Source organism: Notechis scutatus, chromosome 16 (assembly GCF_049901735.1).
Source record: "Notechis scutatus isolate UNSWTSFEM ecotype Mainland chromosome 16, rNotScu1.2, whole genome shotgun sequence".
In the NCBI taxonomy this organism is placed as follows: domain Eukaryota; kingdom Metazoa; phylum Chordata; class Lepidosauria; order Squamata; family Elapidae; genus Notechis; species Notechis scutatus.
Genome location: NC_142024.1, coordinates 8,576,665 through 8,600,028, shown reverse-complemented (window position 1 = coordinate 8,600,028; position 23,364 = coordinate 8,576,665). Strand labels below are relative to the sequence as shown.

The 23,364-nt window shown below is 45.9% G+C and overlaps 1 protein-coding gene across 2 annotated transcripts in view; it reads left to right on the top strand.

Moving 5' to 3' along the window:
- Positions 1 to 81: 81 nt before the first annotated feature.
- The window catches only part of AGTRAP (angiotensin II receptor associated protein), a 65,016-nt gene continuing 41,733 nt past the window's right edge, over positions 82 to 23,364 (top strand). Inside the window, exons 1-5 of one of the 2 annotated variants that reach the window (XR_015745523.1) lie at positions 82 to 187; positions 9,045 to 9,079; positions 11,188 to 11,299; positions 14,204 to 14,399; positions 18,162 to 18,374. Coding sequence is in view for 1 of the 2 variants with exons in the window: in XM_087944821.1 (XP_087800947.1) it covers positions 161 to 187; positions 9,045 to 9,079; positions 11,188 to 11,299; positions 14,204 to 14,399; positions 18,162 to 18,274 (483 nt within the window). In the remaining variant the exon portion in view is untranslated. Of the gene's footprint in view, positions 188 to 9,044; positions 9,080 to 11,187; positions 11,300 to 14,203; positions 14,400 to 18,161; positions 19,522 to 23,364 lie in introns of those variants that run through there. The other variant, XM_087944821.1, reaches the window with a different exon arrangement.

Sequence of the window (23,364 nt, the reverse complement as noted above, 5' to 3'; positions counted from 1 at the left end):
GCTCCGCTTTGCAGGCGGGCCGGACTTTGAGGCTGCCCTTCCCGGAGGAGGAGGAGGAGGAGGAGGAGGAGGGAAGGAGGCAGGCGGGCGGGGGCGGGGCGGCCGGGAAAGGAGAAGAGGAAGCAGGGAAGGCGGCGGTAGCTGCAGAGGCTCCATCGGTATGGAGATCCCCGCCGTTAACCTGAAGGTAAAAGTCCAGGCTGAGCCTGGCCAGGGACACAGAATAAAGCAGAGTGGGAAGGGACCTTGGAGGTCCTCTAGGCCAACCCCCTGCTCAAGCGGGGGGAACCCCGTTCCGTTTCAGGTGCGGAGGAAGCGCCAATCCCCTTGGGGCAGGAGAGGGGATCGGAGCTTGCGGGGGGGTCGCGGGTCGGAGGAACGCGGAAGGTGGGCGGGTGGGTGGGTTCCCCCTCCCCGCGGTCCCCAGAGCCTTGGGGGTTGCCAAACGTGGGGAGGGGCGCGGGGCGCCGGGTTTGCCAAGTCAGCCGGGTGGGGGGGAGAAGGGGCGTCGAGAGCCGCGGCCAAGAAAGCGGAACACACACACACACACACACACACACACACACACCAGGCGTGCAAAAGAGGGATGTGACTTGCAAAGTCCCCAGGCAAACGAGCCTTGGCTTGGCGGTTGCGGGTTGCAGGTGGCTTTGGTGGGAGGTGTGTCCATCCTCCTGACACACACACACACACACCCCTGCCAGGTAGGCCCTCCGGCTCCCTCCTGAGCTGTGGGGAAAGCAGCCTGGGGAATGAGTCCAGGGTCACCCGTGGGCGGCCTCCCAAGCCATGAGTTTCCTGGCACGTGCCCCGCAGCAGATCCCAGGCACACAACTGCAGGAAGCGATGTGTGTGCGCGATGGAGGGTGAGGGGGGAACTGAGTGGAGGAACTTGTGTGTTTGTGTGTGAAAATTGGAGGAGGGAGAGAGGGGGAGGAGGGGAGGGGGAAGGGAGAGAGGGAGAAAGAGGGAAAGGGGAGAGGGAGGGGGAGAAAGGGAGAGGGGGAGAAGGAGAGAGGCAGGGGAAGAGGGAGAGAGGGGGGAAGGGAGAGAGGGAGAAAGAGGGAAAGGGGGAGAGAGGAAGAGAGAGAAAGAGGGAGAGGGAGGGGAGAAAGGGAGAGGGGGAGAAGGAGAGAGGCAGGGAAAGAGGGAGAGAGGGGGAAGGGAGAGAGGGAGAAAGAGGGAAAGGGGAGAGAGGAAGAGAGAGAAAGAGGGAGAGGGGGAGGGGGGAGAAAGGGAGAGGGGAGAAGGAGAGAGGCAGGGAAAGAGAGAGAGGGGGAAGGGAGAGAGGGAGAAAGAGGGAAAGGGGAGAGAGGAAGAGAGAGAAAGAGGAGAGGGGGAGAGGGGGTGGGTAGTGAGGATGGGGAGGGAGGGAGAGAGAGAGAAAGGGAAGAGGGGAGAGAGGGGAGGGAGAGGGAGAAAGAGGGAGAGCGGAAGAAGGAGAGAGGCAGGGAAAGGGAGAGAGGGTGGGGGAGAGAGGAAAAGCGAGGGGGGAAGGGAGAGAGGGAGAAAGTGGGAAAGGGGGAGAGAGGAAGAGAGAAAGTGGGAGAGGGGGGAGAGGGGGAGGGAGAGGAAGAAAGAGGGGGAGGGGGAGAAGGAGAGAGGCAGGGAAAGCGGGAGAGAGGGAGAAGGAGAGAGGCAGGGAAAGAGGGAGAGAGGGAGGGGGAGAGAGAAAAAGAGAGGGAGGGAGATCTCTCTTGCACTATCTCCAAGGGACAACCTTCTTGTGTGTGCTTTTGCACAGGGCTTCTGGTGTAGCACAGGTGTGTCAGGGCAGTTTCCCAGTTAGGAAGGGAATAAACTGCTTTGCATCACGTCCAAATGATGGTTTGCACTCATCGTGGCCAAAAACAAACTTTTGTGCGCTCCAAACTGTGGCTCTAAACATCGTTTCTCATCCTTTTTTGGCCGCTTGAAGAAGTGGGGACTTCAACACCCAGAATTCCCTAGAGCTGGGGGATTCTGGGAGTTGAAGTCCATTCCCCCCCCCTTTTTTCAAAGCTGTCAATCTTGAGAAACGGGGGTGTCAATCTTCTCTCCCTACTTTGGGTGTCCCACAATTTCTTCCTAAGGAGCTGAATTTTGTCCTGTCCATAGAAAGCCCAAATCTTGATGGGTTAACTTTCTAAGTGCAGGGAGGCTGCGCCACAAACAGAAGAACAATCTGTTTTCCCAGAGATTCCAGGGTTGTGATGTTGTTACATTGTCTTTCCGGAATCACAAAAACCTTGGAGGAAAAAAAAAAACCAGTTTGTGTGCCTTTGAATAAAATAAGTCTCTTTGTTAGTGAGAAGTTACATTTGCTTTTTCTCTAGGTAGTCCTGGAGTTGAGGCACAGGCTGAGCTTAACAGACTAACAATGATTAACTTTATAATGTATTTTTTTGAGGAGGGGAGATAATTTGATGCCTTAATTCTCTGCTTGGCCTGGCTGTTAATTAACACTCTGCAAACGAAGAGCCCAAGAGAAGCTAGCAACTGATCGGCAGAGATTTTGAAACACATTTTTTTTAATTAAAAAAAAAACTTTTAAAAACTTTAATTGGATTTTGTGGTCTGTAGATAATTTAGAGAAGACCCAAAGGCTAATAATAAATATTGGGGTGCTGCTAAATAGGTTAATAATAAACTTTGAGGTCCAGGATCCGTTTGGTCCTGGAAATAAAAGCAGATTGATAGAATTCATCCCAAAGACAATAAAGGAACAGAATTTTAGCAAAGCTGATACCTATTAAATTATACACGTAACCAAGGCAACAAGAATGTTATTTGCCCAAAATTGGAAAGCAAATGAAATCCCAAGTGAAAATGCTATGATTGATAAGATTTTTTTCAGTGCGCCGAAATGGATAGGTTGACACTAGAATTGAAAGAACAAGATAAATCAGAATATTATAAAATATGGAGCCAATTCTATTATTGGAGGGACATGAAAGGGAGTTCACAGATAAGAATTTAAGATGAAATAGAAATGAGGTGAGAGCCCTTAGACCTGAGGTATAAGAATAAGAACTAAAATGGTACAAAGCTTAAGTGTGTGTGTGTGTGTTTATACCTTTTGATCTTTTCTAATGTAAAATGTTTTGACTGAAATATATGTCAAAGACCACATTCAATATTTTTAATGTTTATTTTCAATAAAAAAATTTTTAAAAAAGAACTTGGCCCAAAGGCAATTGGACTTTCTTGTTTTTTGTTTTTTTCCCCTTTGAAAACATTTAGCTTCTTCTCCAAGGAGCTTCCTCGGTTCTGACTCAACTGAACTGAGCGAACCTCAGTCAGAACCGAAGAAGCTTCTCGGGTGCGAAGCAAAACGCCTTCAAGTTTCAAAACGCCTTTTGAAAAAGCACCTTTGGGGGATAGGCGCTAACAGAGCCTCCTTGTTCAGAGGCAGTCTACTTTGAAATTGTTTTGAAGGCTATGGTGCAAGGGCCAATGGAGTTTTGTTTCTGCTTGGTTTGGCTTAGACTAGAAGCTGTGTGTTGTGGTTCGCCGGCAGCAGGTGTGGACGGCTGAGGTCTTGGAGAGCGAGGACTCAGATGAGGGGCCTGCGTGTGATGCAGGGATGGGACCAGGACCATCAGGGAGTGGAGATTGTGGAGGCTGGCAGCAGTGAGGAAGAGGTCCCCGAGGAGCCTGTGCTCAATGCCCATGCGCGCAGGGCTGCTCGAAGGAAAGGGCAGCTGCAGCAGCACAGGCGACTCGGGAGTAAGGCTGCAAGGTGATGGCCCCTCCCTTAAGGGATAAAAGCCAGCTGAGAAACTGGAGCTCTTTGCAGGAAGCAAAGAAGTTTTTGCACTCAAGCCTTGTGGATGTTTGGAATATCTTGGAGACTCTTTGTGTTTGAAATATTTATTGGCAACTTCGTCTAGTGTTCTGGGCAGCCTTGCACCACCTTGGCAAGGCTCGTTCTTATCAGAGACACTTAATTTGAAACCGCCTTTTAACCGGGAAGGGACGGAATTCGTAAAGAATCATTAAAAGGTTTTGCTGTTACCTCTGTTTCGTGTTTGTTTCCTTGGATCAAGGTTTGGGTCAGAACACTGTGCCAGAAACGGGCCTTGAAGAAACTCAGCAGCCCATCGGAGCATCTGGCAAAATTTCACAATTGTCTCTAAAATGATAGCGAATGACAGAGTTCCCCACCCACCCAGGCCGGGCCGTTTCTTCCCGGTGTGTGGAAATATGCACTTGAGTCATTTATTTTCAAGTGTGTGGGGTCAGATGCCACACTAGTAAGGCGTGACGCCAAAACGCAAGGGAAACGCAAAGCGGGCAGTGGAAAAAAACACACACACACCCTTCTACCTGTCTTGGACCCAAGAGTCAGAGGGATGATTCCCTCCCTGAGCATTGCCCAAATTTCCTCATTCTTGGCATGCATGTTTTTGTGTGTGTGTGTGTGTGTGTATGTGTGTGTGTGTGATGCTCTTACTTCCTGGTTTAAATTTTGTTTGTGCACGTTGATGGTTTGGAAAAGCGGGTCTCCAGGGTTGTGATCAGTGTCTTGGCACTTCTGTAAAGATTTGCTTTGAAGGCAAATCTTCAAATCTTCCGTCCTTCCGTTTTCTTTTTCTTTCTTTCCTTCCTCCCTCTCTTTCCTTCCATCCATCCTATAGTTTCCTTCCTCCTTCTTCCTTCCACCCATCTATCTATCATATCCCTTCCCTCCCTCCCTTCTTCCTTCTTTTTTCTTTCTTTCCTTCCTCCCTCTCCTTCCTTCCTTCCATCCACCCTTTCTTCCTTCCTTCCACCTGTCCATCCATCCTATCCCTTCCTCTCACCTATCCATCCATCATATCCCTTCCTTTCTTCTTCACTCATCCATCCATCACATCCCTTACTTCCTTTCACTCATCCATCATATCCCTTCCTTCCCTCCTTCCTACACTGAAGATGGCATTTAATTTCATTGTACGAAGTGCAATGACAATAAAGTACTGTCACTCCTTCCTTCCTTCATTTTTTCTTTCCTCCCTCCCTCTCGTTCCTCCCTCTTCTTCCTTCCTTCCATCCATCCATCATATCCCTTCCTTCCTTTCACTCATCCATCACATTCCTTCCTTCCTTTCACTCATCCATCATATCCCTTCCTTCCTTCCTTCCTTCCTTCCTACCTACCTACCTACACTGAAGATGGCATTTAATTTCATTGTACAAAGTGCAATGACAATAAAGTACTACCACTCCTTCCTTCCTTCCTTCCTTCCTTCCTTCCTTCCTTCCTTCCTTCCTTCCTTCCTTCCTTCCTTCCTTCCTTCCTTCCTTCCTTCCTCAAACCAAACCTAGATTACTTGCAGCATAACTACAAAACCAGTATACTATCAAAAACTGAGGCTACACTATAGCAGTAAACAGGATTGTGAATCTAGTGAACAACACACTCAGAGAGGAAAAAGGTATACAAACACAACCAGCAACCCACCCTTGGCTCGCCGGGAGTCATTCCCATCATCAGGGTACCCTCATTCCAGAGGGCAGGGGGCCACTTGTACTGCTGCAGTCTGGACCGGGTGAAGCCGTCAGATGGTCTTCAAGGGCAGCCCCAGGTAGAGTGTGTTGCAGTAATCAAGTTATGAGGCGATTGAGGCATGAGTGACAGTCTGGATTCAGGAAAAGGAATAATTGGCACATGGGGTGGCAATAGCATATGTATGTATGTATGTATGTATGTATATATGTATGTATGTATGTATATATGTATGTATGTATGTATGGTATTCAGCTTTGTTCGGGTATTTTCCCCACGTCATTATAGTTGTGCTTTTAAAAGTTGTAGCAACGTTTGACGCAGAATCTCATCTGCCATCATCAGACTTCTGTATTGTGTTCGTCTGTAAGTCACAGTACTGTGAGTCACTCACAGATGAACACAATACACAAGCCTGATGATGGCAGATGAGATTCTGCCGAAACGTTGCTACAACTTTAAAAGCACAACTATAATGACGTGGGAAAATACCTGAACAAAGATGAATACCATGCATGTAAGTACCCGAAATTGGAGCCTGCTCTAATGAGAGATGCAGACGTGAGCCAGGAGGATGAGGGAGTGTTGGAAACTCCCTCCTCTCCAGAACCTTCCACTTCAATCATGCCTCAGGTGTCGGTAGCTGATCCACAGAACATACCAGAGTCCTTGAGTGATGACGAATGTTGGGTTGATGCAAGGACTCGGCCTTAGGTTGAGATGTCAAGCATAATTTGAAAAGAAACGTCAAGTCAGAGACTAATTAGAGAGACTAACACGCCCCTCCAAGGAATATAAGGAGGCGTGTTAGTTAACGGCCCTTGTCTGGATCAAACTTCGTTATTTACTGCGTAGCTTTGAAGAAGCCCTCTGCGGCTCGTTATCTCGGCTTGAAGACAGTTTCTGGGAAGGCTGCCAATGACGATTACAGAGAAAAGTTAACTCTGTGGTTTCTGGTATTATTTGTTCATGTTTATTTCTTTGGGACATTTGGACTCTCACTTGTGGCTACAAGTGAGACAGAACATTTATATATATATATATATATATATATATATATATATATATATATATATATATATATATATATATATAACACACACACATATGATATGTACTGTATATGAGATATATATTAGACCCGAACACGCCAAGACCTGCATATACAGTATATAAAAGCGAAATACCGCTCACGCATCATCACAAAATCTCCAGAACCGTAAAGCCTACAAACTTGAAATTTGGCACGTATGTTCCTCTTGGCTTCTAGGTGCTCACTAAGAAAGGATTTTTCCAAATGGCCATCAGAGCCGTTATTATTTCCTATATTATTATTATTAACATGCTCTGGTGCTAAGGAGTTCTACTCCCCCTCCCCACCTGAAAAGAAATCTCTTCCAAATGCAAAAACACAAGCAGAGGAGAGGAATTTCAGTTTCAGTTTCACAGCGGCAAGCAGCTTTAGTACAAAACGGTTGAGCCAAGCCATGCCCAGGCTCCTTGCTGTCTCCTTGGTCACATAGCAAATACTGTTTCAGTTTCCAAACAGCCCTCAACTCTCTCACACACTGACAGGACGCTAGCCAGATGAATACCAATGGATGCTGGTAGGCAGAGGCAGAATCCCCCCCCCCATTATTTTTCTCCTCCAAAACTAAGCCTGACCCCATAGTTTCGTAGCCAAGCACGGGTATCGAGCTAATAATAAAATCCAGAATGGCAGAACCTCCAGGGTGTGGGACGGGCGTGAAAAACATCCGTAAAACATGATGCTAAGCAATTTGGAATGGGGAACGTTTGTAAAGCGATCTTGATGTTTGTAAAAGCTGCCACCTCTGCTTTTTTTTTTAAATATTGTGGTTTTTATGGGGATAACGCAATTAAGGATTATGAAACATTTATTTCATTCCCTGAAGTCACAAAACAGACCTCCCGCTCCCATTTTAATTTTGGAAGCCGCAAGGGGGCAATTAAATTTGTCGAATGTGGACTGCACTTTCATTTTAATCAAGTTCGAAACACCCTGGGTGGATTTTAATTAGCTGAGCTTCTTTTTATGGGTGTAAATTCTGTGAGAGAGCCCTTTTAAAAAAGACTTGCTGGCTCATATAACCAAGATTATTATTTTTTCCTCAAAGATTAAATAAACGATAAATATATCACACTACGTTTCCTTTTTAAATTAGGACTTTTGAACGAGAATTAACTGCAGGTTGTTGGCACGGAAGCGTGCCAATTTTTCCACATTTCTATCTTCGTAGTCTACATTTTAGCCACAACTAAAAAAAAGCTGAAAGTCCTTCAGAAATGAATTTAGGAGCATTGATTTCCAGGCTACAAATCAGGATTTTAAGGTAGGGTAGAAGCAGTTCAGAAGTTAAGGAAGGTCGTTTTGCAGCTTGCTCAGAAGTAGTTTTTAAGAATGCAAAAACTTTGCTACGTCAGGAAAAAAAACACCTAACCATCTATTAGCAAATTTCAGCATTTAGGTTGGGCAATTGGCATAAAAAGACAGACTTGTGTTTTTTTAAGCCTCTTTTCCTGGCCTGATGGAATTTTAGGAAGTAAGCACGATTTTTTAAAAAATGGTTTCACTTCTCCAGATATTATTATTATTATTTAGAGACGATGCGGCTGTGTTTAGGATTTATCTCTCTCTCTAGCTTTCACATTTTCCAGATTTGCTCATACACAGCTGTGCAACTGGTTTATTATTTCTGAATCTTAAGGCACAATATTGATTTATTGTTTGTTTGTTTTTTTGTGATTCTGGAAATACAAACCAGTGTGATTCATGCCACAGGCTTAAATGAAATTGTGCTCTGGATCTGGATTGTTGTTATTTTTTAAAATTCTCTTGGTTTAATGTTTCTGCCCAGATGTTTTCATCTTTGCTGGATCTGCAATCTCGCCGCATGACTAATTCTGTTACATTTTGTTTTTTTAAAAAACTGCCTAAAGCCAGCTGTGGGGAACATGTGACATGCGAAAAATTTATTTTACAAAAAATGAGTAATATTGGCATTGTTGCTTGCTTGCTCATGTGGGGTCAAAAATACAGACTTCCTGCTTTCTGGTTTTCAAGGAATTCCTCACCGCCATCACCGAGATAATTTGTTGAGTTAATTATCCTTGAGATCAATTTTATATACGGCATTACAAAAAAAATTAGGGCTTGTAAGTTCTTTCCTCGTAAAATGAATGAGTGAAATAATTAGGGCACCTTTTTGGGTCACTGAGTTTGACGGAATGTCGCAGGAATGAATATTTCAGAAGAGTGCAAATGTGTCATACTGGTGTAAAGCTTCACTCAAGCATGTGTCTGTGTGTAAGTGAGTGTGTGTATTTGCACAACCCCTGTCAACAACCTGGTGCCCCTCCAGATTAGCCCAGATCGAAAACTGAGTTAGTTTGGGCTTTTAAAGGGTTCCCTTTATTAAAAAAAAACCACACATCTAGAATTGATACGGATCATTTGGGTGAAAAGAGATATTGGCGAACGAATATAAAAAAGTTGGATCCAAAGGGGTGTTTTTTAAAAGTGTTGAGTCAATTCTTTCTGTTTCACTTTTAGGCAATTGTGCTGCTTCATTGGCTGCTGACCATATGGTGAGTGATCTCTGTGTGGGGCAGAGAATGTGCAACAAGCTTTGCAACAAGACAGGGGTGGTTTTGGGAAACGGACCAAGCGTCTTGATTCCCCCTCCCCGCCAGTCTTTATAAATATAAAAGCGAAATACCCCTCACACATCATCACAAAATCTCCAGAACCATCAAGCCTACAAACTTGAAATTTGGCACTTATGTTCCACTTGGCTTCTAGGTGCTCATTAAGAAAGGATTTTTTCAAAGTGACCATCAGAGCATTAGTATTTCCTATATTATTATTATTATTAACACGCTCTGATGCTAAGGAGTTCTACTCCCCGCTCCCCACCTGGAAAGAAATCTCTTCCAAATGCAAAACACAAGCAGAGGAGAGGAGTTTCAGTTTCAGAGCACCAAGCAGCTTTAGTACAGAACAGTTGAGCTAAGCCACGCCCAGGCTCCTTGCTGTCTCCTTGCTCACACAGCAAATACTCTCTCAGTTTCCAAACAGCCCTCAACTCTCTCACACACTGACAGGACGCTAGCCAAATGAATACCGATGGATGCTGGTAGGCAAAGGCACAATTTTTCCCCCCTTATTTTCCTCCCCAAAAACTAAGCCCGGCCACAGAGTTTCGTAGGTGTCCAGCTAGAATAATTTATACACGGCCTTCAAATGCTTTTGAATGTTTCCTATCTTGTTCTTAGCAAGAGTCTTTTCCAATCTGCCCTACTGTGTGCTGCTCCTACTTTTCCTCACAACAACCCAGTGGTGGGATTAAATTTTTTTTTACTACCGGTTCTGTGGATGTGGCTTGGTGGGCGTGGCCATTCAACTGGGTGGGTGTGGCTTTTTTTTTTTTTTTGCAGCCACCCCCCCTCCCCAAACCAGTTTTTTGGGCCTTCTGGGCCTCAGAGGAGCCACTGCGGAGGGGCATTTTTGCTCCCAGAAGGCTCAGGAAGGCCAAAAATGAAGGGGGAGGGGGGGCTGAGCCATTTTTTGCCTTCCTGGCCCTCAACCAGGGGAATCCAGGCACAGCTGATCTTATGTACAGCTGATTGTTGGGAGGGGGGAAAAAAGAAATACCTTAGGCCAGGGGTGTCCAACCTTGGCAACTTTAAGACTTGTGGACTTCAACTCCCAGAATTCCTCAGCCAGCTTTGCTGGCTGAGGAATTCTGGGAGTTGAAGTCCACGAGTCTTAAAGTTGCCAAGGTTGGAGACCCCTGCCTTAGGCGAACGTCAGGTGGGCGGGGTGAGAGAGCATCAGGTGGGCGGGGTGACTGGGTCAGGGTCATGGCCAGCCAGAACTTACTATCAGTTTGGTGATCCACGCCAAATCCTTGCTACCGGTTCACGCGATCCGGTGCGAACCGGCTGAATTACCACCACTGCAACAACCCTGTGATGACCCAGGGTGTGGCACAATGGCAACACAGTCACATAAAGTAAGAAGAGTCCCTTTAATACCTCCAACTTTGCCCCCAATGTCCAGGTTACCTTCGACTGGAGAAAAACTCTCCCAGGAACAGTCTTTAAGTGGAGGAAATTCAGTCCGAAAACAAAGTACATACAAACTGAAAATAAAAATCCACACAAACCACGCTGCAGTAGTTAACTGGACAGGGCAGGAGAAGGAATTGCAGACTTGAAAGACCAGCAAAACACACACACACAGTTGGGAAGACACCAGGAACCCAGGTAAGCCTCGACAATACCAGACAACTCACGATTTGCTTCCAACAACTTTGCTGTGTGCAACCTCCCTTTTTAAACACTTGTGTTCCCAGCTGGGGCTAATAAAGGGAATCAGGGCCCTTTCCTCCCCCGTAAGCCACGCAACTCATGTTGCTCCCTTCTCAGTTCCACCCTGCGTGCCCTAGGATGAAGAGGTGTCCCTGAGTCTTCCTCTGAATTCCCTCTCCCTTGTTCTACCTCTCTCCTGCTCTGCCCAGCCGGCCTTTGCCCTTCCCCAGTTTCTTCCACAGTCAACGGAGCCACACTCCCACTCCCTGTCAGCTGCTCAGCCTCCCCCTCTGAATCAGATTCCGACAGGGGCATAACAAACCCTGTGAGGTAGGTTGGCATGGCACAGGGCAGTGATCAAACCGACTTCTCCTTCCTTGCAGGGGCTGCATGGAGCTCTGGTTACCAAACACGTACAGCTGGAGTAACTTCACGGTACTGGCCCTCGGTGTCTGGGCCATTGCGCAGCGAGATTCAGTGGATGCCATCTTCATGGTTGGTGAATTTTTGGGTTTTTATTCAGTAGCCAACTGGAAGAATTGAAGGGGGAGTGGAACAGAGAGCCTTGCAGAAGTTGGGGTTAGGCATATAAAGGGGTTAGTCCCAGAGGTGGGTGCTTCAAAAATTTCAGGAACCGGTTCTCTGCCCAGTTGCTGGGTGAGCATGGCCATGATGGGCATGGCCTAGTCGGCCTCCTGCACCACGGCAGGGTGGATGTTTTGTAAGATTTTGCAGCAGAAATTCCAATCCAGAAAGCACACACAGATGACTCATTCAGCAGGATTCATTAACTTCTTTATATACATAATAATATGACTAACATATACAATACCAATAGTAGATTCTTCCAAAGTAACACAAGCAGAAGAGAGAACAGCAGAGAACAGTTTCAGTTTCAATTCAGAAAGCTTGTAGCTTCAGAGCTCAGAGATTAATTTAGAGCCACGCCTAGGTTCCTTCCAGTTTCGGTTTCCAAACAGCCTCATTGACTGACAGTTGCTATGCCTATTCATTGGCTGACCTTGTTACCATGCCTTGGCCAGGTCATGAATATTCTGACAGTTTTTGCCCTCCCCTAAGCCTCCAAGAAGGCGAAAACAGCCTTCCCTGGGCTCAAAAGGGGCCACATGGAGACTCCTGGGAGGGGCCAGACAAGGGTGGGATTTACCGATTCGCTAAACTGGCCATAAAATTAGCTACTGGTTCACCCCACTTTATAAGGCCTTGGTAAGACCACACTTGGAATACTGCATTCGTTCTGACCAAGGCTTCCTGAGACACCAACAAACACACATAAAACCCCAAACCCTTTTTATTTTAGTTCAACGGCTGTGAATTATCGTCATTTCCAGCCCGGAATGAGTCTTAACCAGTTATAATTAGTCCCAGGGATGTTGGCCAAAGTTCTTCAGAAGTCCGATAAGAACGCACCTTTATCTGACTTGAAGTGCTGCCAACGATTAAAGTCCCAATTAGTCTTTCCAAAACCAGAGACCAAATTCACCACGGAGCTTTCAGAGTTCAAACCAATCAACGTTGCTTCCTGCAAAGGTTTTCCTACCTTTGCACTTCCTTTATACCTTAGGGGAGGGGCAGTTACGTCCAAGCCTTACTCATGAGATCCCCCTTTTGTCTTGGCTGCTCTTGCCATCTGGCAGCTCTGCACACACGCACCCTGGGAACAGGCTCCCCTTGTTCCTCTGCCTCGCTGCTGCCAGATTCTGGAGGCTCCGGAGTCAGCATATAACTCCCAGATGGTCCTGGCCCCACTTCTGCATCAGACGCAGGACCCTCATCTGAGTCCTCCCCAGATGCCCAGACTGGTCCCTGTTCTTCCCCACTGTCCGACTTTGCTGCCGTCTGCACAGGCTGCCGGCGAACCACAACAGCATCCAGGTTTGGTCACCATGATATAAAAAAGATATTGAGACTCTAGGACAGGGGTGTCAAATGGCCCACGGGGTGCTTAGATCTGGCCTGTGGGGCAGCCCCAGAAATGGCGAAGACTGGCCCGTGGTGCCTCAACGAAGCTTGAGAAGGTCACATGCTGTCCTCCCGGGCTCTGTTTTCGGCCACAACGGCCTCCTAACCCTAACCCTAACCATCACCACCCCATGAGCTCCGTTTTCGCTGGCAGAGGGCTAGCAAAGCCAAACTAAAAACCAAACCAAACCAAAGGAGAAATGGTTCCCCCTTTGCATTTGAGCTTCCAAGAAAGGGGCAGGAAAGAGGAAGGACAAAGAAAAAGAAGGGAAGAGGGGGAAGGAAGGAAGAAAGAAGGAAGGAAGGAAGGAAGGAAGGAAGGAAGGAAGGAAGGAAGGAAGGAAGGAAGGAAGGAAGGAAGGAAGGAAGGAAGGAAGGAAGGTTATAATGAGAGGGAGAGAGGTTCTGAGGGAAGTCCTGCCTTAGCACTTGGCCACCACAAGGAACGGGAAGAGGGCAAGGCAGGAAAAAGAAGGGAAGAAGGGAAGGAAGAAGAATGGAGAGAGGGAAAGAAAAAGAAGAGAAGGGAGGAGGAAGGGAGGGAAGGCAGACAGACAGGCAGGAAGATTATAATGAGAGGGAGGGAGGTTCTGAGGGAAGTCCTGGCCACCACAGGTGTCCCCGACACGAGTGACACATCGAGCTGGCCACACACAACCCAGCCCACCCCTCTGAGGTCAAACACAACCCTGATGTGGCCCTCAATAGAGTTTGACACCCCTGTCCTAGGAAGAGGGCAGAGAAGAGCAACCAGGATGATGAGGGGACTGGAGGCTAAAACATACAATGAACGGTTGCAGGAACTGAGCATGGCTGGTCTAAGTGAAGAGAAGGACCAGGGGAGACAGGAGAGCAGCCTTCCAGTATTTGAAGGAAGAGGGAGAGAAAGAAAAGGAAAGAGAAAGAGAAAGAAAGGAAAGAACCAAAAGGGAGAGAAAGAGTGAGGGAGGAGAGAGAGAAAAAGAAAGGAAGGAAGGAGAGAAAGAAAGAAAGAAGGAGAGAAAGAGAGAGCAAGAGGGAGTGACTGGAGGCTAAAACCTACCATGAACGGTTGCAGGAACTGGGCCTGGCTAGTCTAGGGAAGAGAAGGACCAGGGGAGACATGATGGCAGTCTTCCAATATTTGAGGGGCTGCCTCCCTCCAAAGAAGAGGGGGGGTCATCCTATTCTCCAAAAAGAAGCAATGGATGGAAGCTTCTAAGGAGAATTTTTCCTGGCAATGAGAATAATTAACCAAGTGGAACAACCCTCGCCTCCCGAAGTTGTGAATGGAAGTTTTTCAGAAGAGATTAGACAACCTTTGGTTTGAAAAACGGGATAGGGTTTCTTGCCTGAGCAGGGAGTTGGACTAGATGACCTCCCAACTCTTGTTCCATTCTGTTGACGATGCTCTTTGGGTGTTGTTTCCTTCTCTAGTTCCTGACCGGTTTGCTGTTGACCATCCTGACCGACATCATCCACTTCAGCCTCTACTACCATCTGGTGGTGCTGACCGATACCATGCGCTTCTGTACCGGCATGGCTATTTTTAGCCTCCTCCTCAAGCCCCTGTCCTGCTTCTTCGCCTACCAGATGTACAGAGAACGGGGCGGGGAGTATGCCCTGAACCTCGGTAAGCTGGGAAACCTTCGCGTCTCCTAACCCTGGTTCTGGGCCTAGTCCAGTCTCCCTCGGAGTGGGAGGTTTCGTCCACTTGGTTTGTTTTCCTGCGCAATGTCCGCGTTCCAGTGAAACTCCCCATTTCCATTCAGCACTCGGAAACAAAGTTCATTCAAGTAAGAATTTACTAAAGGAAAAGGTTTTCCTTGCACATACGTGCTGGTCGTTTCCGGCTCTAGGGGGCGGTACTCATCTTCGTCACAAACCCAAAGAACCAAGCGCTGTCCGAAGACGTCTCCGTAGTCATGTGGCTAGCATGACTAAACTTCGAAGGCGCACAGAACGTCGCTGTTCCCTTCCCACCAAAGTTGGTCCCTATTTTTCTACTTGCATTTTTTTACATGCTTTCGAACTGCTAGGTTGGCAGAAGCTGGGTGTCAGGATTCCGGCACTTAACCCCCATTTAAATCATGAACCTTGAGCCAAACTTCCAAAACTTCAAAAGGATTTACTGGGAGTTAACATGTCCGGCACTGCCTGGGTGTAGCCGACTCTGAGACACATCATTCATTGTCACCCTTGACCCTGGTTTTCCCCCACCCCCTGGGTGTATCATAATTCATATTCTCCAATGGGACGCATCCATAGCCCAGAGTCATCAATCACGTTCTCCAGTTAGAATTTTGCACGGTAGAAACTCCAGTCACCTAGTTACTATCTTTGAAAACATTTATGGAATGCGCTTTCGGTTTTGCAAGCTGTCGCACTGCTTCCTGCTCCCTTTCTATTGGCAACTCTAAAAGACCATAGAATTATTTTATGAGTTGACACTGGGACAAGTAACGGGAGCTCACTCTGTGATGCAATGCTAGGGATTCGAACCTCCCAAACTGCCAACCTTTCTGATCGACAAGCTCAGCGTCTTAGCCGTTGAGCTTAGGAATTTATTAAAATTCTTAATAATTCTTAATAATTCCCTGGGAATTTGGGAAGGGGGATTTTTTCAGTGAGTAGAAAATTAGACTCAACAACATTCTTTCTTAGAGGTCAAGGACAAGTCACCCTGCACCTGGAGAGGAGTGATTGGGGGGAATGTCTCCAGTTGGGAGGGTGTTTGATTGGCCCATGTGATGGACTGATGGGTGCAGGGGATGGATCTTTGCATTTCTTTTGGGGAAGGGAACACCTGGAACTCTCAAATTCGGGTTTTCCCCAGATGTGCCAATATGCCAGCCTCGAAGCTTCCTAAGTAAAATATGGCTTCCATGGCTGACACACAACTGGGAACGGTGGGCTGTTGTGCTTGCTATTCCAGCTTTCTACTGGCCCTCATTTGCTCTGCTTTACCTGTTTCCGTCGTGTGCACCAAGCCCGTTCTGGGGGGGTCTTTTATTTGGTTTCTCTTCCATTGCAGAGCTGGAGAGCCCACCGGACAGCTGGTTGATCTGGGATAGTAATGTTTCCAACACTTTGCCTCTCCGGCGTGGCTTTTGAAGTCTACTTTTTCTTTAATTTATTGATTGTTTCCCTTGGGCTGTGGCTTGCTGCTTGCAAAGTGCCTCCTCCTCTTCCCCCTCCTCTATCTTCTCCATCGTTTCCTTTCCTCCTCCTCCTTCTCCTTTATCACTTTCTCCACTTCTCTTTCGCCTTCATCTTCTCTTTCTCCTTCAGTTTTCCTTCTCCTCCATCTTTTCTTCCTTTTCTGTCATCTTCTCCATCTTCTCTTCCTCCTCATTCTTCTCCTTGATTTCTTTCTCTGTCTCCTTCTCCATCTTCTCCTCCATCTTGTCTTTCTCCTTCATCTTTTCTTCCATCTTCTCTTCCTCATCCATGTTCTTCTTCAACTTCTCCGCCTTTTCTTTCTCCATCTTTTTCTTCCCAACTTATCCTTCTCTTTCTCCATCCTCTGCTTCACCTTCCCTTTCTCCATCTTCTCCATTGTGTTTTTCTCCCTCTTTTCTTTTATCTTCTCCCTCTTCTCTTCCTCCTCCATCTTCTCTTCCTCATCCATACCTTCTCTTTCTCCTTTGTCTACTTCTCCATCTCCTCCTTTACCTTCCCTTTCTCCTTCTTTTCTACCCATCTTCTCCTTCTCTTTCTCCTTCATCTTCTCTTCCACCTTCTCTTTCTCTTCCAACTTCTCTTTTTCTTTTGTCTTTTCTCCCCGTCTTCTCTTTCTCCTTCATCTTTTCTACCCATCTTCTCCTTCTCTTTCTCCTTCATCTTCTCTTTCACCTTCTCTTTCTCTTCCACCTTCTCTTTTTCTTTCGTCTTTTCTCCCCATCTTCTCTTTCTCCTCCATCTCCTTCCCCTGCTGCTAGAAACGCCATTAGTGGGAGGCCCAAGCCCTCTGAACCTCAAGAAAGTCTTTATGAATGCAGAAGTTTAATCGTCTTCCGAGAAGCCAGCTTTTTTTTTTCCTCTGCTAAAAGGGAGCACAACTGGGACTTCATTTAAGTACCTGTCCCGTAACACGGAGGCTGTCAATGTGCCGTATTAAATATTAGATTTTGCAAAGATGTGTGAACAGCTGCCTCCTCATTCCAAATCTTAAGCATTTATTATTTCTACACGTGGGAATCTTGAGTTTGCTCAAGCATGAGGAGTTATTAAGTGGGGAATAATGGTGCAAAGGTTTGTGTATTCTTTTTCACTCTCTCAGAAAACCTGGGCAGGATTAGGCCTCCTTTCCCAGCCTCACACTCTATTTCCAGCTCCCTAGAAAAATTGTAAATAGGAAGGGACTCCAGAAACGCTTTCCCATGCCTCTTTGGTCCATCTAAGCATCAAATTGCCTAATTTGATCCGGTGGCCATGGGAATGGGCTACAAGTCCCATCATTCTCCACCCCTTGCCAACAACTGCTGGGCTTTAAGGATCCCAGAATATTCAGAAGTCTCCCCGTTCAGGCACGGAGCTGCTTCCAGCTATATTTTTCTCAGATTCTCCAAAATGGGACCGTTACTATATAGGATAAGAGCTCTGGAGCTTGAAACCAATTCAGCCCAGTTTGGGCGTTGCTCTCCGGACCTGCTTACGAGTGTCCCAAAGACCCAGGGGGGAAAAAGATTCCTTAAGATAGACTGCCTCCTGCTTGGGAGGTTTTTATTTATTTACACATCCTTTGGCTTGGCTTCTGTTGCAATGTAGTCAATGTTTTCAGACTACACCGAGTCAAATTTCGTTAATTTAGCGGTGCAATGGATTGTAACTACGAAATGGTTTGGGCCATGCCGAAACAAAGTCAACCCACCAGTGGTAGGATTCAAAAAAATTTTTACTACTGGTTCTGTGAGCATGACTTGGTGGGTGTGGTGTGGCTTGGTGGGCGTGGCAGGGGAAGATTCCTGCAAAAGCCCATTCCCTCCCCACCCCACTAACCTGCTTTCCAGCTCCGTTCTCCTGTGCAGGGCAACCCAAGGAGACCCAGCCGATCAACTGGGAATTGGGAGGCAGGGAAGAGACGGGGTTGGCGGGGCCAGTCAGAGGTGGGATTGGCCGGTTCTCCAAACGACTCAAAATTTCTCCAGAACCGGTCCGAACCGGCTGAAGACCACCCCTTGCAACCCACACAACGCCATTTGGGGTTGCAAGAATTGCATGGTGCCTAAACCGAAACGGCCAACCAAATATACCTAGCTAAGTTGGCCTATAGGTGATGCTGTTGGATACCCAACTGGGCATAATTTCTCCATTTATCGACACTAAACTGGGAAGGGACTGGGAAGGATGTGAGGCCTGTCCACTAAAATGTCTTTTCATCTCACCTTTGCAGGTGTGTTTGGCGTCAGCCAGGATATCAGTGCCTACCAGTCTATTGATACACCAGATCCGCCTCGCCCGTACCCCGATGTGGCGAGCAAGGGACCTCCACCATCCTCTTACTGACAGCCTTTTGGGGAGCTGAAGCAACTGGTCCCTCTTTGTTGTCTTCTTTGGAAAGGAAACGTCTTCTGTTTTCTCCCAGTGTGCCATTCTCCAAATGGAGGTGTGATGCCCTGGGGCGTGGCACAAAGGCAACACAGTCAGATAATCAGTAGGAGTCCCTTTATTAGCTCCAAGTTTGCCCCCAATGTCCTGGTTACCTTCTGGCTGGAGAAAAGCTCCCCCAGGAACAGCCTTTGACTACAACAAATCAAGTCCAAAACATGGTCAACAAAAACTGTAATTATAAGTCCACTCAAGCCAAAATGAGGTAATTAGTTTGGCAGGGAAGGAGCAAGAATTCCAGACGGGAAGGTATGGCAGTAATTCAACACGGTTGGGAAGATGCCAGGAACACAGATAACCAAATCAAAACAATATAAATTCACGTTTGTTCCCAGCAGCTACCCAGCATGCATCTCTTTTAAACTCTCATTCCCAGGTGTCGTTAATGAAAGATATCAGGGCCCTTTCCTTCCCCGTAAGCCACACAAGTCACCTTGCTCCCTTCTCCGTTCCTCCATGTGTGCCCTAGGATGAAGAAGGGGGTGGGCCTGGGTCTTCCTCTGAATTCCCTCTCCCTTGTTCTACTTCTTCCCTGCTCTGTGCCCAGCCGGACTTTGCCCTTCCCCAGTTTCCTCCACAGCCAACGGAGCCACACTCCGACAGGGCCAGGACAGGAGGAGACACTGGAGAGAAAGATTTTCCTGGCCAAAAATTCAGGGTTCCGCTTCAAACTGTGAGGAGAATCTTTAAAATGTGAATATCCGCCGAGGATCCCTCCAATTGTTGTTTTTCCGGTCTCTTGATTGGGTTGCCGAGTTTCTAAATCAATGCAAAGGAATCTTTGAACGGAGATGACATTCCACACTGGCCGCCTTCGCACGGATTTGACAGACCTTCCTCCCCACCCCCCGCAAAAAAAAATGTGCTTTTCATCAGGCAAAAGGCACCGTTTTTCCGCCGTATGGTCCAGCGTGGCTCGTGGCATTGGTGGCCGGCCTGGCCTCCTGGTGGAGGTTTGCAAAGGATGGTGATTGGAGAAACAGCTGAAGATCGTAGAGAGCGGCGGTGAACATTATCCCAAATGCTGCCTCCAACTGCAATCCTTTTATTCCCATCGATTGCTCTAAAGTGCCTTGGTTTTCTTCTCTCTGGAATTTGATTTTTAAAGGAGAATTAAACGAGCTTTTTTTTTTAAAAAAAAAAAATGTTTCTTAATCCATTTTCAAAGGCCTCCGTGGCTTAGCAATTGCTTTTGCCGGGGTTTGAGTTTGCAAATTTCCATGGTCCTCACGAAGAAGCAGTTTGGGAGAGGAAAAGGAAAAATGCTAAATTGAGGAGAGGGATCTTGTTACATTTAAGCTGTACTCCAACTCCCATCAGCCACTGTCAGTAAGACCTGGAACTGCATCGACTAAAAAAAAAAAAAGAGTGAATTTGAAGGATGCCCTTTAGTCCTGGGGTTTTTTCCATCCATCCATCCATTTTTCAGAAGATTTGTTTACTGCTTCAAACCCTTTTTAAAAAGCCCCCTCCCAATATTTTCTTTCGATTGCCGACTTGATTTGTTTCAGGAGTCTGGAAGAGGCGGCTTCCAACATTCCCAGCAAGGGTGGGGATTGTATTTTATTTCAATCTCATTTTAAATTGTGTTTGATTCCAATCCCATTTTAAATTGTTTTTTTTTTTTTTATAAATCAGATTTTAGTAACCATTTGTGTTTGGAACTCTGCCCTTTGATATGGCCCATGGGCTAATCAATAAACTAAATTAAATTAAACTAAATTAAACCATATACAGGAAAAAAACACCTGGGGGGGAGCGTTCTTTGGACCTGCCCCCCAACAATCAGAATTAAGAATGGCTGTGCTGGTCATACAGTATATGCTGTAGTTAGGAATGAGAGCTGCTGCCTTTGCTAAAATGCTATGTGATGAAGAGCATCTTTTCACTTTCATGTCCCCAAGCTTCTGGGACCGCAGTTAAACACTACAAAGGCTTCCATGCAAAGTTAGTTTATTGGATTTTATTAGGCATCTCAAAGTATAACTCACAGTTATGTTGAGATTCATCAAATGTCCAATTTGCCTCAATAGTGTGAAAAGATGGTTATCTTCATCCTATAGCGTTATAGCAAAGGAAAACTCCAGCACGATGCTGGGGTCCAGGTAAGAATGCCCAAAAACTCCCCCCAGCCCAACCAGAGTGGTCAGTGACCAATCAGGATTACAGTTGTGACCACGTGACATGAACTACATCTCCCAAGAGGCATGAACTACATTTCCCATGAAGCATTCTCTTAAGGGGGCAGCTCTCATTCCTAAACCAACTATAGACTGTCTGACCAGTACAATGACCCCAAAGGACCGTAACAAGGCTCCAAAGTGAGGAAAGATCCTGGGTCAAATATTTATTTTTTGTCCTGCAATTTTGCCCCGGGCTAAAAGTACTACAGGTAGTCCTCCACTTACAATGGTTCATTTAGCGACCATTCAAAGATACCAGAGCCCTGCCAAAAAGCGAGTTACGACCCTTTTTGATCACTCTTCCAACAAGCCAAGTCAATGGGGAAGCCAGGTTCCCTTTAACAACCTTGTTACTAACTTAACCACGATGATGATTCACTTAAGAACTGTGACTAGACAGGTTGTAAAATGGGGCACAACTCATTTAACAAACATCTAGTTTAACAACATGAATTTGGGGGCTCAGTTGTGGTTGTAACTCGAGGACTCTCTATGCAAAACTTTACAAGTGAATCCTGGCCAAAGCTTTATGGCCTTGAATTGTTCTTTAATTTTATTGACAGGAGGTTGCCTTTGTGGTTCGGGTCTGTGAGCCTCCCAGAGGCACTTCGGCTTCAATATAAAACTGGAATAAATTAGCAGAATTAAAACAGAATTGGAAGGGAGCTTGGAGGTCATCTGGTCCAACCCCGCCCCAGAAGGAGACCCAAATAAAAGGGAAGAGATTGGAACACAATGTGGGGAAACTTACTTTTCACTTTGCAATATTTCATTTCCTTCACACGTGCCTTCCATCCCGGGTTTTCTTCCCTCCCCGCGAAAATGCTCGCATCGAGGGCTAAAAAGAAATCGCGTGGCCATGCTCGGCCGTCGCGGCCTCCCTGCCGGCCCCCTTCCCGGAGCTGTTGCCGGCGCCGCGGCCGGGCGAAACCCCCTTGAATCCCCCCCGCTGCATTTCCGTCCGTTTAAAAAGCCGGCGCGGGGAGGAAAGAGGCGCCGGGAGACGCTTCAACGGAAAAGGGGTGGATGTGGGGGGGGGGGGGGGTTCAGTGTTTTCCTTCCCCTCCCGCTTCCGCTGCCCCCTCCTGCCTCGCTCTTCCGACAGGTAGGAGCAGTTCTGCTTCACTAAGCGAGACAGCCGCGCAGGTGAGCCGCTTCCTCACCTTTGCAAACTTTCTTAAAAGTGATTCTGTCAACGGGGCGTGTGGGGGGCGTGTGTTTGTGTCTACAGCTCTGCCCCTCCCCAAATAAATCTGTGTGTGTGTGTGTGTGTGTGTGTGTGTGTGTGTGTGAGAGAGAGAGAGAGAGAGAGAGAGAGAGAGAGAGGATTATAATAGATAGATAGATAGATAGATAGATAGATAGATAGATAGATAGATAGATAGATAGATGATAGTAATGACAGAATGATAGTAATGATAGAGATGATAGGGAGAGAGAGTGATAATAGATGATAGATAGATAGATAGATAGATAGATAGATAGATAGATAGATAGATAGATAGATAGACAGACAGACAGACAGACAGACAGACAGACACAGACAGACACAGACAGACAGACAGACAGACAGACAGATGATAGTAATGATAGAGATAGGGAGAGAGAGAATGATAATAGATGATAGATGATAGATGATGGATGGATGGATGGATGGATGGATGGATGGATAGATAGATGATAGATAGATAATAGTAATGATAGAGATGATAGAGATGATAGAGAGAGAGAATGATAATACATGATAGATAGATGATAGTAATGATAGAATGATATATATGATAGAATGAAAGAATGATAGATAGTAATGATAGAATAATAGAGATGATAAAGAGATAGATAATGAGAGAGAATAGATAGAATGATATAGGTATATATGATAGAGATAATTGATTAGATGATAGATGATAGATATAGATGAGAGAGAATGATAGACAGATAGATGATAGATAATAATGATAGAATGATATATAGAGATTAGAGATAGTTAATGATAAAGAGATGATAGATTAGATAGATGATAGTAATGAAAGTATTCAGATGATAGATAATGATAGAATGATAATAATGATAGAATAATAGAGATAGATTATAAAGATAGAGAGAGATAATGATAATGATAGAATGATAGATGTAGATAATAGAATGATTGATGATAGATAGTAATGATGGAATGATAGATATAGATGATAGAGAGAGATACATAATGATAGATAATAATAGATGATAGATTAAATAGATGGTAGTAATGATAGAATGATAGAGAGATATAGATGAGAGAGAAAGAATGATAGAGATGATAAAGAGATAGAGACATAATGATAAATAGATCTATCTATCTGTAAACTTTTGCAAAATGCTCTTTTCTTTTAATTTTTGCAAAACAATCCATAAGTCCACCAAAAGGCAGCTTTTTTGAGGGGGGGAATCCCTTATAGCAGGGGTCCCCAAACTTGGCAACTTTAAGACTTGTGGATTTCAACTCCCAGAAGGCTGAAGAATTCTGGGAGTTGAAGTCCACAAGTCTTAAAGTTGCCAAGTTTGGAGACCTCTGCCTTATATGAATGAATTACAAGGGGGAAAAAGGGTGGGTGTTTTTTTTAGTGTTTCTGTTGTTGACTTAAAAGGGTTGGAAATGTTAGTTTGCAAAATCGGGCCAGTTTCCAAAGGAAAAACAAAAGTTTTTATTGTTCTCCCTTTGGGATACGGGATTGTGTCAGAGTCACCAGATACAATCCCGAATATTTTGCAAATATTTCTTGAGAGCTGAGTTTCCACGTACACTAGTATAAATTGTTCTTTTTA